The sequence below is a fragment of the Oncorhynchus keta genome, chromosome 7 (genome assembly GCF_023373465.1).
Source record: "Oncorhynchus keta strain PuntledgeMale-10-30-2019 chromosome 7, Oket_V2, whole genome shotgun sequence".
NCBI lineage: Eukaryota > Metazoa > Chordata > Actinopteri > Salmoniformes > Salmonidae > Oncorhynchus > Oncorhynchus keta.
Window position 1 is genome coordinate 9342985 of NC_068427.1, and position 15502 is coordinate 9358486.

The 15502-nt window shown below is 41.8% G+C and overlaps 1 protein-coding gene and 1 long non-coding RNA gene across 2 annotated transcripts; one reads left to right on the plus strand and one right to left on the minus strand.

Annotated features, from left to right (window-relative positions):
• Positions 1–8233, minus strand: LOC118385942 (uncharacterized). Its single transcript, XR_008139668.1, has 2 exons — positions 7665–8233; positions 1–5171 (listed from the first exon to the last, which is right to left on the minus strand). It is a non-coding gene; the product is annotated as an uncharacterized LOC118385942 (long non-coding RNA).
• Positions 8234–9351: 1118 nt separating this feature from the next.
• mstnb (myostatin b) lies at positions 9352–14699 on the plus strand. Its single transcript, XM_035773203.2, has 3 exons — positions 9352–10438; positions 11498–11865; positions 12931–14699. The coding sequence occupies exons 1-3, from the start codon at positions 10066–10068 to the stop codon at positions 13309–13311; spliced, it is 1122 nt and encodes a 373-aa protein (XP_035629096.1). The 5' UTR covers positions 9352–10065; the 3' UTR covers positions 13312–14699.
• Positions 14700–15502: the final 803 nt, after the last annotated feature.

Genomic DNA, 15502 nt, shown 5'->3' on the forward strand with positions numbered 1-15502 from the left:
TAGAAGGCATAGATTTCAGCTTTATTGTTATTCACGTTTTTTAATCAGTGAGTTATTTACAGACCTGTACAGTGCTGCAGGTGAAATGAATATTATATAAATATATAGATTCAAAGGAAGCATTAGGATCTCCCAACAGAAAACACATTTTGTTCATAATCAAACTAAAGGGTTGATTGAAAGACTGATGTTACTGTAATTTTGCCATGGTTACCGATACTGACATATTTCGAAGGAAAGAATCCAGGTATACCTAGATTGTACATACGTTGGTATACCTTGTATTTCATTCAAGCTGGAAGCATTGTGAACTGCAACATTGACCATAATCCAAAGCATTGTATTTCTGTGTTCGACGTAACTTAGAAGGCTATCACCGTTTTATTATTATGAAATACAGTGCACTCGGAAAGTTCAGACCCCTTGACTTTTTCCACATTGTTACGTTACAGCCTTACTCTAAAATGGATAAATACATTATTTTCCCTCATCAATTTACACACAATACCCCACAATGACAAAGCAAAAACAGGTTTATCAAATGTTTTGCAAATGTATAAAGCAAACTAAATATATAATTTACATAAGTATTCAGACACTTTGCTATGAGACTCGAAATTAAGCTCAGGTGCATCCTGTTTCCATTGATCATCCTTGATGTTTCTACAACTTGATTGGCGTCCACCTGTGGTAAATTCAATTGATTGGACATGATTTGAAAAGGCACACACCTGTCCCACGGTTGACAGTGCGTGTCAGAGCAAAAACCAATCCATGATGTCGAAGGAATTGTCCATAGAGCCCCGAGACAGTATTGTGTCAAGGCACAGATCTAGGGAAGGGTAGCAAAAAATGTCTGTAGCATTGAAGGTCCCCAAGAACACAGTGGCCTCCATAATTATTAAATGGAAGAAGTTTGGAACCACCAAGAATCTTCCTAGAGCTGGCCTGAGCAATCGGGAGAGAAGGGCGGTGACCAAGAACCCGATGGTCACTCTGACAGAGCTCCAGAGTTCCCCTGTGGAGATAGGAGAACCTTCCAGAAGCACAACCATCTCTGCAGCACTCCACCGATCAGGCCTTTATGGTAGAGTGGCCAGACAAAGCCACTCCTCAGTAAAAGGCACATGTTTGCCTAAAGGCACCTAAAGGACTCAGACTAAGAGAAACAAGATTCTCTGGTCTGATGAAAACCAAGATTGAACTCTTTGGCCTGAATGCCAAGCGTCACGTCTGAAGGAAACCTGGCATCATCCCTACGTTGAAGCATGGGGGTGGCAGTATCATGCTGTGGGGATGTTTTTCAGGGGCAGGGACTGGGAGACTAGTCAGAATTGAGGGAAAGATAAATGGAGCAAAGTACAGAGAAATCCCTGATGAAAACCTGCTCCAGAGCACTCAGGACCTCAGACTGGAGTGAAGGTTCACCTTCCAACAGGACAATGACCCTAAGCACACAGCCAAGACAATGCAGGAGTGGCTTCGGAACAAGTCTCTGAATGTCCTTGAATGATTCTTGAACCAGATCGAACTCTGGAGAGAGACCTGAACATAGCAGTGCATCGATGCTCCCCATCCAACCTGAGAGCTTGTGAGGATCTGCAGAGAAGAATGGGAGAAACTCCCCAAATACATGTGTGCCAAGCTTGTAGCGTCATAGCCAAGAAGACTCAAGACTAAAAACCTGTTTTTGCTATGTCATTAAGGGGTATTGTGTGTAGATAAAAATAAAAAATAAATTTAAACCATTTCAGAATATGGCTGTAACGTAACAAAATGTGGAAAAGGTCTAGGCGTCGGAATACTTTCCGAATGCATTGTATACATTATATACTGTAGTACTAGTTGTCTTCTGCATAGTAATATATAATAATAATAATATATAATATATAATAATAATAATAATAATAATATATATAATAATAATAATATAGTCCTTCTGTAGCACAGTTGGTAGAGCATGGCGCTTGTAACGCCAGGGTAGTGGGTTCGATTCCCGGGACCACCCATACGTAGAATGTATGCACACATGACTGTAAGTCGCTTTGGATAAAAGCGTCTGCTAAATGGCATATATTATTATTTCTGCATAGTAAAACATTACTTTTATCAACCAATTTACTGGAGTCAAACTCAAGCTTGATGGGAATCAACTTTTGAATGTATTGTTTTTTGCAGCTTTATCTATAAGTTGTTACAACATTTAGCTGAAGCAGTGATAACAGTGATCTGTTTCTAAACCCTCCACCTCCCAGTTTTTAGATTTAGGAATTCAGTATGGGGAAAAAAATTGGGTCACTGCTAAATGGGCCTGCAAACTAGGTTTGGTTTGCTACTAGCAAACTCCCTTAAAAAGACCTTCGCTTGAAAAACAAGAAAAAAACAGCAATATTACGGTTTGTCCCTCTTGAGATGCCGTAGCAACAACTTAGCCAATAACACTTCCTCAAAAGAGTCAGAATTCATCGAAGATAAATCAAGAATTATTAGTAATTAATGTTGGCATTTTTGCTGAGGAGGTCTTAGTAATTTTACATCTAACTAAGATGTTTGGTGCAGTATTTCTCAAGTGAGAAAATGTGCATGAAATTTGAAGAATCCTGTCTATAGTTCCCACCGCTACTAGGAGTAGTACTGTTGACCAATCACCGACGAAGGGGCATATACTTGGGCTACCAAACTTCAACTTGCCTCAAGAAAAAAATGTTTGTGTGCGCAAACAGACAACAACAAAAAACAGCCAAAACAAAGAATAACGTCACAAAATGTTGTTGCAATATACGCGCAAACTGTTTCGACTGGGAGGCATTCGACAGGCTTTTCAATTTGTTTACAGAATTTTTGGGATGGTTCAAGAGATTAATCTCTCAACCCAGATTAGTGCAAATGTCGTTATAAACAGTATTTGTTGCTTTTAACTGTAATGGAGTTTTTGGTGTAGCGGTTAAAGCACACAACCACCACATTTTTTTGCTGAGCAAACCTAATGCCCTGGCAGCTGAATTCTCACTTGAGATACACATTCCAAACATCACCAAAACTTGATTTTCCAGTGAAATAATGTCCACTTGTTAATGTACCATGTTGCCCAGCCTAGACTAATGCACCTTTTTTAGAGCTTCTTGAACATCGTTTGTGGTAGGGTGGGAACTGACGTGCTTATGACTAAAACGCACTGATATCGCCTTCTATTGAATAAACGTCGTAAGAAAGCCCGTCAAACATATTGTGCTTGTATTCGCATTCATTAAGGACTTTGGCAGTTGTGGTCCCCTTATTCCAAACAACTCAACTCTCTGTTGTGAGTATGTGTGTCTTTGGCCTGTTAAAATAGCATCATACAATTAAGATGCCATTTGCTCTTAATAAAAATAGCATGGCCTTTTAGAGTTGCATATTTCTGCTGTAAATTCTATGGGGCAGATGGCAGTAGTTCATCATTGGATAGAATACAGTAAGTAAAAACCAGGGTGCTTGGCCCTAGACATTTTTGGCCAAAACAAAAGGTATTTGTGAACCCAGCACTCTTTTTGTGCCCAGAAGCAAAGTCCCGGTAAAAGTGTGTGAATCCGTCCTAATGTCCTGATTTACTCATGGCATGCGGACCTAGCCAGCCCTCAGGAATGTCCTATTGTCATTGGCATTCAAATGCACAAAATGGGAGGACGCTGAACCTCTGTAAAACATTCCTAGAGCATCATTTTGTCAAAGTGACCGTAGTCAGGTCCTCGGTTGCTGCAGCTCGTGGTCAAACATGCTTAATGGTAGGGCCGGGACAATACCCGTATCGCGATATTCTTTCCATGGCAAAAATAAAAACACGAAGCTCTTTGGTCCTTTAAAAACCTGCTGTATGTAAAATATTGTGTGCTATAGCTTGGAAAATAAATGAATGGGACAACATAATTATTTTTGTTTCCAACATTAGGGCTGAAGTTAAATTCGCTTCATGTTTTGTTTCCTTGCCCCGATACTAACGAATATCGCGATACTGGTATCGTCCCGGACCTACTTCATGGGTAGTTTGAAGAATGAGTTTCCTTTGTTGGTGGATGTGGACCACAGGCCCCCTGGGACGCCATTATCCAATAACCCTAAACTGGGAGCTTCTGTCTGGGAAGACAGATGGAGAGGGAGGTGTGTAGCTGCTGATCCCAGCAAACATTTCAAGTGAAAAACACTGGCCACTTGAGGGGCCTATTAATAACTTCCTACATAGGACCTGAAATTTGGCCCCAGGATGACACGCGTCAAGCAACAACAACAAAAACGGTATAATTTTACTGAAAGGCAGAACCGGTAATTTTCAAAGCAGGATTCAATGATACTCTCCTGCTTTATTGGCTCCCAAGACGGTTTAACCAAACCCACCCCAACTCTCATCCTCCAGCTAACGATGGAGGGAAGCACATGGTCTAGATTGAATATGAGAGGAGTAGCCAAGGTCTTTGTCTGTTAGTCAAGGTCAAAATGTCACCAAATGAGTTACAACATCCAAGTATGTATTAATTAAACAGAAAAATGGCTTTGGACCATAGATTGGGATAAACTGTCATCTCCAGCTGGTACATGTTCGTAGTGTTTTTTGTTTCACCCTGAATCTGAGTGCTGTCTGGTCTCCTGTCTTCTGGGCATCCATTTGTCTCTCTCTCCCCAGAGGGTCAAGGTGAATCCCAGAACAGAAATGCCTCTTGCACTGCCTGCCCCCTCCCCTCATGGCACGTCACACTCGATGTAGGGGATGTCACTGTAGCGGCTGTCCACCTCCAGCCACTGCTGCACTGCCCGGGCCACAATCTCCTCCGACAGCCGCTGGGCATACTCCAGCAGGATGGGGTCCACCCGGGCAGAGTCTTTCCCTGACCCCGTCTCAGAGTGGACCAGCAGCGCATTCTCGCCCCATCGCTTCCCAAGCTTGCCGTCCACCTTCTCCACCGAGTTGGCGTACTGGGTCGGATCGCTCTTCTTGGATTTGACGCATCCCATGATAGAAATAATGTAGCATTGATTTCAGGGAGCTGGTGAAGCAGGAGTGTGTCTGAGAGGAGCTTAGGCTCTGGTCGAGATGTGACGGCTAGGAAGCCGATTCTTGTCTGGACCGAGCTTCACTGGAATAGTCCAGACGGTCAGCCATGCTCCTGTACCTCCCCTACACAGATCTTTCCCATGTGCTGTAGGGAGAGAAAATAGGGAGAGGATTTCAGTGTTTTATTTTCCATCAGAGGCAGCCTAAAAATACTAGATAGCAAAGGAAAGGATTGAGAGGCCTACTATTTTCACAGTGACTTAGCATTTTCCCCTCTGTTACCACCTATGCAGCAGTAGCTACACACCGGACACACCACGTCATTTTAACATGGACCTTTTGGGTCATATTTGGTTGAGACGTTAATCAATGAGAGATTTCAACCTTTTATTCACCCACTCAAAAAAGGACAGCCAGAAGTTTGTTGAATTCCCAATGTGTTATCACTACACTTTCAACCATCTAAAGCGCAACCAAATTCCAATGGAAAAACCATGTCTGATTTTTGGTTAAGTTAAGTCATCTGAATGTGTTATCACTGCGCTTTCATGTGGCCATGGATGTGTTACTCATTTTAAGGTTGAATAGATACTGTTACATTAGTTTCTAAGATTGCCTTAACTTTTGGCTATTTTACTGTACTACAAAAGTCATATTGAATTGTGTTTGGTTGATAATGCAACCAAATATCAACATCTAAAAGAGATGTATCTAATGCTTCAATAGCTTCATCTGAGCCACTGGGTTAATCACATTCTTTAACTTTTATTTTTGGTTTACTTGGAGACGTGAATCGGCTATATAATTTGTTAACTTGTCAAAGTTATAAGGCTATTTATTGTATTTCAAAAGTAATATTGAATTGTGTATGGAAGCAAATATCAACATTTGAAGGAAATATATTTTTGTTCTGTATAGCTTGTAGAGAAACTGGAGTTAAAGTTCGATGAAGTTAATGGCACAAAAGATACAAAACGCAAGATGTAAAGTGTTTCATGAGCTGAAATAACAGCATGCTGACTGCAAGAATGTCCACCAGGGCTGTTGCCAGAGAATGTAATGTTCATTTCTCTACCATAAGCCGTTCTTTTAGAGAATTTGGCAGTACATCCAACCGGCCTCACAACCGCAGACCACGTGTAACCATGCCAGCCCAGGACCTCTATATCCACCACTGGCACGCTGGAGAAGTGCGTTCTTCACAGATGAATAGCACAGCCATCGAAGAGGAGTGGGACAACATTCCACAAACCACAAGCAATAGCCTGAATAACTATGCGAAGGAGATGTGTCGCGCTGCATGAGGCAAATGGTGGTCACACTAGATAGTGACTGGTTTTCTGATCCACGACCCCTACTTTTTTAAAAAGGTATCTGTGACTAACAGATGCATATCTGTATTACCAGTCATGTGAAATCCATAGATTAGGGCCTAATGAATTCATGTCAATTGACTGATTTATTTATATGAACTGTAACTCAGTAAAATCTTTGAAATTGTATCTTGCGTTTATATTTTTGTTCTGTGTAGATATAGAGCATTTTCCAAACTACTTATCATTTTTTTCACTTTGAAAATGTGGATTAGGTTGTGTTTAATTATAAGGCAGCAAAATGTGAAACCTGCAAGGGGTGTGTAGACTGACTAGGCATTGTGTAAATAGACTGTGTGGCTCTAGGTTGAATGCACAAAGGACTGGTGTTATTTGCTGTAGTCCACATCTCCATCTGTCCTGTGCATGTGTGTGCTGCCTGATCCAGATTCAAGGTGGCATGTGATTATTTCTCTGACAGAGCAGCACACTATTATGTCATCCCTTCATCTCTCACATACAATTAGATTTTTACAGATGCTGCAAAATGCTAGCATTGTATCTTATGCTTTTTGACAGTGGCTTCCCGCTTATATAAGTACCGTGCTGATTCCTGAAACTTCAATCAGATTTTTATGACACATCTTTTCATATTTTAAGACAAAGCGGGGAAAGGTGATGTCTGTTACCTTATGTCAAGCATGTCGCTCTAGCCCAGGTGGCCTATAAGGAACGTGGCAATGTAGCATTTCGCTCAAGAATGGAACGTGGCAAGCATGTCGCTCTAGCCCAGGTACCATGGGACGCGACCCTATAACCCCTTCCCCCCAGCGGATTTAGAAGCCGGGGGTATTACAGCCAACACATATAACAATTTTACTTTACATTTTGTTATTATATTTTACATTTAGAAATAACCTGATTGTGTAATATAGTCGTATAGGTTATTCTTTGACAAAAAGTTATTCTAAATAAAAAATGTGTCCATTTAATTTCCGTCCTTGGGAATGTGAGGGTGAAGTTGGCCAGACCAGGGACGTTTAACCCCCATTCTCCTATAACCCACCTTTCTTGAATTAGTAAGGGCATATATGAAATAATCTCACTATTGAAATGTGAACATAAAAGGTCAAGGAGAAATGCTAACCGGGATGGGGAAATAGAGGGCGAAATAGTTGTCACCCTTGGAAACAGGATTCTGAAAAATCCCTACTCGTGAGCGCATTTCTGCTTAATACAGCATTATTTAGAGGTAGCCTGCGCCTATAGCCAATTTCCCAAAAAAATACATATCATAAAATATCGTTGATGCCTGGGATACGTACCTTCAAGAGGGCTCTTGGAAAAGTCGGACTGGGTGAGTTTACCCACATGAATATCAAATTCACCCAGGGGGAAATCACATCCTCGTTTTCTCTTTAACGACACTTCCCCCTGCGGTTGATTTCAATAAAGAAGTGTCATACATCCACACGGATTGTGAACCGAAATATGTGTGCCGCATCTCCTTTCAATTCAATCTCCTTATCGCCTTCAAACCGCTGCATATGCGTCCAATGATTTGAACTTGAAGCTTAGAAGGCAGTGATAGCATTGGTCGCTTTCTCTCTCTGCACGAAATGTGCACTACGTTACCAAACTGGGCATCCAATGTTGCACCATACCACATTGTGCAGTAATTTAACTAAATGCTAAATCGATTTAAGGTCTTAAAGCCATGAATAGTCATACCTGGATGACTACACCTTCTTGACATCATTCTACTCGAGATTGTCCATAGGTCATCGTTGAAATTGTTGCCTGTTTGACTACACTTTCTAATGGCGGCTGTAGCTTGTAGGACGTAATTATATTTTTAATACACACTCAACAGCAATTAGTAGCTGTGTCGACTGTCGTGGAGGTAAATTGTGCGCATACAATCAGGATACTGATACTTGTACAATATCACCCTCTTGTGGCATGCTTGACTTCTCAGTGATTTATTACAATGTTTAAAGTAAGGAATATATTCAGTTGTTGCTATAAACTAATGCCATAGATTATAATCCTGTCTCCCAGGCCTTTGCTGGAAGTGTACCCCCGTACAGTTTCCCTGTGTCTAAACTTTAGGCTACTACTGAGTCTGCCAAGGGGTCTGGACCATTATGGCACAGGAGGTACGGTAGTGTGCTTTCGCTTAGGCCGCAGAGGTTTTATGAGTATTGATAGCAGGCTATATGTGCTCGGATATATTTCAAACCAATTGTTGTCATTTAAAAAATATATATATATCACGAATTCGTTCTTGACGAATGCGTAAATCTGTAAAACTCATTGGAGGAGTGTGCGTAAAACTGTATAGTCCATAAGTGTACATTAGTTAAAGTCGTTTAGTATGTTTTCTTTCACATAAGGGATATAGTCTCAAATTCCATAATGATAATAGGCTTTAAACCATTGACATGACTCGTGACCAAGTCATTGTGTCATGCCATCCATATTGCTGCGTAAAATGTACATAATTTAGACGATTTGATTGACTTTCATTATAACCTATATGTTACTTTTCATCTGTAAATGAAAATAATATTTCATAACCTGTGTGTAATGTTGCAACTGTAGTTGTCGATAAGCCGCACGATGGCACTAAACGGCTAGACAAAAAAGCTTTCGCAAATCAGACACCCCAAGGCAACAATAAGTAGCCTATCGTTTAGTACAGTATAGTAGACCTACATTACAGCCCATTTCGCTATATATTTGGAATGGTATCGAGCAATGGTATCTATCCTATAGCCTATTGATTAATACATTTTGCCCTTGGAAAGTAGGTTTGGAGACATGTAGGTCTACTCCATGTAGCCTATAGGTCTACATAGACTAAATATTGGTTCCTGTCATATTTGTAAATAATTGACCTTACATTTTCAAGAGAGATTCAGAAAGATAGGCAAGCTGATCATATAACTAACTGATTGTAAAGAAGTGGTCATAACTCAGATTCATTTGATCCCTGTAGCTTTGATGGGATGCAGGGGCGGACTGACCATCTGGCATTCCTGGCAAATGTCAGAAGGGTTGGTAAATTCTTTGCCTAGAGGGCCTGTCTAACTTTTGTTTTTGTTTTTTTGCGCAAAATGATAATTATCTGGCTAATAATGGTGGCCTCAATGAATAAAATGGGCTGGTGTGGGGGCCATGAGGAAACATTTTTAGTTGTGGGTGTCTCAAGGGGGAAAATGTGCCATTGTGTTATAAATGCCAGAATCGATTTCTGGTTCCAGTCCACCCCTGGTGTGATGGGACAGGCTGAATAAAACAGGTTTCTCAGTGGCATTCAGATGTTGACAGGCTGTGGCTGACTTAAGTTCATGCAATAAATCAATAACCATATCCAAAATGTTTATTTGACCATTTGCAGTACTGTCTTGTCTGATTGATAGTGTAGTTGTCTCAAAACTATTCCAAACCTTGCCATTGCGTACCTCTTTAAGGTTTGACAGAAAAATGCAGTTCATGTCTGTCTGTTAAATTCATTGTTGCCAGCCCAACCAATCATAGATTTTGACGACACAAAAGAGAGGCCAAAGTTGCAATATAAAAAGGGCTGCCGAATTAAAGTATGACACCTATCAGTGTAGAGCCTGATTTCAAACAGAGGCAACTCTGTAGTCCGCCTTCACATATGCCAATACATATTACATTTGGGATTCAAATTTTATAGCAAACTCCGCACCTTAGATAATGCATCTGACGCAGGTTCTGATTTATCTCAGTTTCATGGTTGCTTTCGGTCCAGTGGGTCTTGGTGATCAAACCGCGCACCACCAGCCCCCTGCCACGGATGACGGAGAGCAGTGCTCAACATGCGAGGTCCGACAGCAGATCAAAAACATGAGATTACACGCCATCAAGTCCCAAATTCTTAGCAAACTGCGACTCAAGCAAGCTCCCAATATCAGCAGAGATGTTGTCAAGCAGCTCTTGCCTAAGGCACCACCTTTGCAGCAACTTCTTGACCAGTACGATGTTCTTGGAGATGACAATAAGGATGGAGTTATGGAAGAAGATGATGAACATGCCATCACAGAAACAATCATGACAATGGCCACTGAACGTAAGTTTGACAGACTATTATTCAATGTAACTATACAGTGAGTGTACAAAACGTTAGGACAACCTGTTTTTTCCATGACATAGACTGACCAGGTGAATCCAGGTGAAAGCTATGATCCCTTATTGATGTCACTTGTTGAATCAACTTCAACCCGTGTAGATGAAGGGGAGGAGACAGGTTAAATAATGATTTTTAAGCCTTGAGACAATTAAGACATGGATTGCGTATGTGTGCCTTTCAGAGGGTGAGTGGGAAAGACAAAATACGTAAGTGCCTTTGAACGTGGTACGGTAGTAGGTGCCAGGCGCACCGGTTTGAATGTAAGCTGCTGGGTTTTCACGCTGTGTACAAGAATGGTCGATCACCCAAAGGACACCCAGCCAACTTGACACAACTGTGGGAAGCATTGGAGTCAACATGGGTCAGTATCACTTCGGGACGCTTTCGACACCTTGTATGCCCCAACGAATTGAGGCTGTTCTCAATATTAGGAAGGTGTTCCTAAAGTTCTGTACACTCAGTGTTTAATAACGTTAAAAAGGCACCAGACCGCAGCTGTTTTTACGCGTTGGGCACAGAGCGCACTTGCATATCTGATCCCGTATTACTTGCACCACTATGTTGAGAATAGGTTGGAATTTCATACGAATGATGAATTCGTATTGATCTGTAATTTCATGTTAAATTGAAACCACTATAGAATTTTACGCAGTAAATTTACGAACAATACGCACGAGCCAAGTTCCATCGTATAATGTGCCAGTGTCACTCTGGTGTTGAGTGTGGAAGTTCTAAAACTAGATAGGGTAGGCTATATTGGAGGATACCCTGGAGATGACACATTGTTGTGTTTTATAGTTTATCAATACTTGTCATGACATTGTAACTTTAAATATACATTTTGAAATTGGTTTACCAAGGGGGTTATTTTGTGTTTTGTGTTAAATACAACTGCGAACGTTTTTTGCAGTCATTTAATTTAGTTTATAAATCAAATTGTATTGTGGAATTAGAGATGACATTTCCATATTGTAATTAATGTCTCTTTCTCTCCTCCAGCCGAATCCATCGTCCAAGTCGATCGGAAACCCAAGTGTTGCTTATTCTCCTTCAGTTCGAAGATTCAGGTGAACCGCATAGTCCATGCGCAGTTATGGGTGCACCTTTTGCCAGCTGACGAAGTCACCACCGTGTTTCTGCAAATCTCCCGCCTGATGCCTGTCACGGACGGGGGCAGGCACATAGGTATCCGGTCTCTAAAGATCGACGTGAATGCAGGAGTCAGCTCTTGGCAAAGTATCGACGTGAAACAAGTGCTGTCCGTATGGCTGCGGCAGCCGGAGACGAATTGGGGGATCGAGATTAATGCGTTCGACTCGAAGGGAAATGATCTGGCCGTTACCTCAGCAGAAGCGGGAGAAGGACTGGTGAGTTTAGATTGATCTCCCATCGAAGCAATTTACATATAGTTGTGTAACTTATCCCCGTGGGATCTATGTGAAATAATCCATAACCCACGTATTAATGCGTAATGATGCAATATCAACACGTACCACCCTTGTCAAGAGTGCAAATACATTTTTGTGTCAAATTGTGTGGCAAGACTCATCTGGCTTCAAATACCAGTTGTTGATCAGAGGGGTCTTGGCATCCTAAGACTTGCTCTCATGTGCTTTTATGTTTAGCTAACAATCACATTTTCAAAGTACTTTAGAATCTTTAGTATTAACACACAGACCTCATTAAAGGAGTATATCTATAACAGAATAGTTTCCCTGGCCACCAATAATATCATGTTCTATCACCTGATTACATAAAAGTTCACATTATTTACATGGCCAGAAATTCCTGAAGTCCTCTGTGTGACTGTGCTAATCAGAGTAATTGCCTACAGCCTCTCTCTCTCTCTCTCTCTCACACACACACACACACACACACACACACACACACACACACACACACACACACACACACACACACACACACACACACACACACACACACACACACACACACACACACACACACACACACACACACACACTTTGTTCTTCTATCCTCATTGGGAACTACAATTGTTTTCCATTCAAAATCCAATTTTCCCTAAACCTTAACCCTAACCTGTAACCCAAACCCTAAATCCTTACCCTATTTGTCACTCTAGCCCCTAAACCTAACCCCTAAGCTTAAAATAGCCTATGTCCTTATGGCGAGGGAGAACTTTCCTTGTTTTACTATCCCTGTGGGGACCTTTGGGGATTTTAGGTCCCCACAAGGACACACACACACACACACGCACACAAACACATTTTCAGTGGCTCAAAGTATCACAACACCAGGTTTGAAACCTTGATCAGCAATTTTTTTATTTAATTTTTTACCTTTATTAATAAAGCAATGTTTTATTGGAGAGGCAAAATCAAATATATTTCCCAATGTATCAAGCAATGCCTGTTTCTGGTTTTCAACCATTCCATATTGTGCCTTTACAGCAACCCTTCATGGAGGTGACGATTTCAGAGGGCCCAAAGCGCTTCAGGAGAGACTCGGGCCTGGACTGTGACGAGAACTCCCCCGAGTCCCGCTGTTGCCGCTACCCGCTCACGGTAGACTTTGAAGACTTTGGCTGGGACTGGATTATTGCCCCCAAGCGCTACAAGGCCAACTACTGCTCTGGTGAGTGCGAGTACATGCACCTGCAGAAGTACCCCCACACCCACCTGGTGAACAAGGCTAACCCTCGCGGCACTGCCGGGCCCTGTTGCACCCCCACCAAGATGTCCCCCATCAACATGCTCTACTTCAACCGCAAAGAGCAGATAATCTACGGCAAGATCCCCTCCATGGTGGTGGACCGATGCGGCTGCTCGTGAGCGAGAGCTCTGCCGGCGAGGGGGAGGGGCTCAGCCAGGGTCTCCCCCTGGACTTTGGGACAGATCCATCCACCACTACCAGTGCTTTCTGCAGAACACGGTGCAATAGAGCCAGAATAGCGGCTAAAGAAATGCCCGTTCATTCGTTGAGCAGCGCTTCCACCACGGACATGTCTCGTTCATTTATTTTTTTTCCCATTTTTTTTTTTTCTTCCCTCCTCCAATCACATGTTCGCAGCCACAATGGCCTAAAACCACATGGATGTAGGAACACAACGCCTGTTGGACTTGGGAGTGGACGTAGTAGCCTAAAGTACGCCACATGTTCCCACAAAACTGTTAAATGTTACACGCTCCGTCCAGTTATTCAAACATACAGACATGGATGGACACACATACACCAGACCTGGGTTCAAATAGTATTTGTTTTCTTTCAAATACTTTGACTGTTTGATGGAGACAGGTGGGGTTTGCACTTTGGGGAGTAATCCATTGATTCCATTGCACCAGGCAAGCACAGCTTAAGTACTGGAAAGAAAACAAATCATATTTCAACCCAGGTCAGAAACATAGGTGCACACACACACACACACACACACAGACTCATTTCCCCCCAAGATTTTACAGCTACGCTTACCTATCGGTGTGATAATCATATAAGCAATGTTTGAGAGTGAAACCGGGAATCCTCAACGACTTTTGAAAGGGCTTGGAAAACTATAGCTGAGGTCTCAGTCTGAACTGGCCTTCATGCATAATGCCATAAACACCATGCACACACACAGCAACAGTGCATTCTTATTCAACTTTTAATCATAGCTTTACCACCATTCAACTGCCTGAACTGCCCTACTCACTTGAATTATTCTTATTGTAAAATCAACATTACTGGACAGGAGGACTTGAACCGGAGGCACAATGAATGCAGTCTACACATTGAGATGTGTTTGAGACAGATAAATGTATTTTGAAAAGTATGAATGTTAAAACCACGTTTAAACTCTGTCTTACAAATAACACAGTTTGCACTATGGCAAACCAATAGAAAGAATTGGTTGCTACAAAAGTTGTAAAATTTGTATTGTATACATATACCATTGTTTCCATTAGCAGTTGCCTTTCTAAACCACTGTTAGTAAATGTATAAGACCACAAACTAGCAAGAAAACAGTACAAATGCGACTATATACCTGTTAATCAAATAAAGGTGCTTGCTTATATGTTAAGTTCAGTTATTTCATCCAATAGCTTAGTAATGGTATTTTACTGCCCTAGGAATACTAGAGGCTGTGCATGTATTCTAGACAAGGGGTGATGTGCTCCTTCAGCAATGACTTCTGAATGACACAAGTGCCATGTGGAATCATATAAAGGTCATTTCTAACATTCCTGTTCATGTGCAAAAGCCTCAGTCATGTAAACTGAATCATAAGAGGAAGGTTCTTGTGATAAACTCATGAAGACTAATGCATCCCTAAGGTTCCAATTCACATCAAATGAAATGTGAATTATAGACCGCAATACAGTTCATTCTGTTCTCCTGAACAGGGCTCAAACTCAAAATACTTTGCACAACCCCACTTATAGCCAACAGAGCAAGAGACATCCCATGATGACATCGCTGACATCCCATGAGCGACAACTGGCTTCAGATCTCAAGGAAGGTGACGTCATCGATGTCATCAAGCCAACATGCTACCTGAACTTCTCATCCACTACACAGGCAATTCAGCCAAATAGTGCAAGACCCAAAACCCTCCCATCCATGGTCACAGAAAGTGTGTCCAGGCTAAGGAACAGCATGGATCCTACCATACCCCATTAAAACGATTGGACCACCATGGTCCCTTTCAGCTGACCAATCACACGGACCCAGCCAGCGGTGGTGTTACCATTTTCGTTTCATCACCAAAACAATATGCAGTGATCAGAGTAGTCTGGACAACATGTCTCATTCACTTGAGTTTATCCACCCTTATTCCTTCAACATATGTCTTCTACTGATGGATATGCCACAGGAGGTGTGTGAGTTTGTGCATGCACCCATGCATGGATGTACAGAAAAGTAATAAGATCAACATTCACTGATAACATTATATCATACGTATTGTGGACATCATTCATGCCAACTTTCTTTCAATCTGCTTTTCCAGCTTGGGGTCTAGCAGTCAGTCAGGGCTGTAGAAGGCAT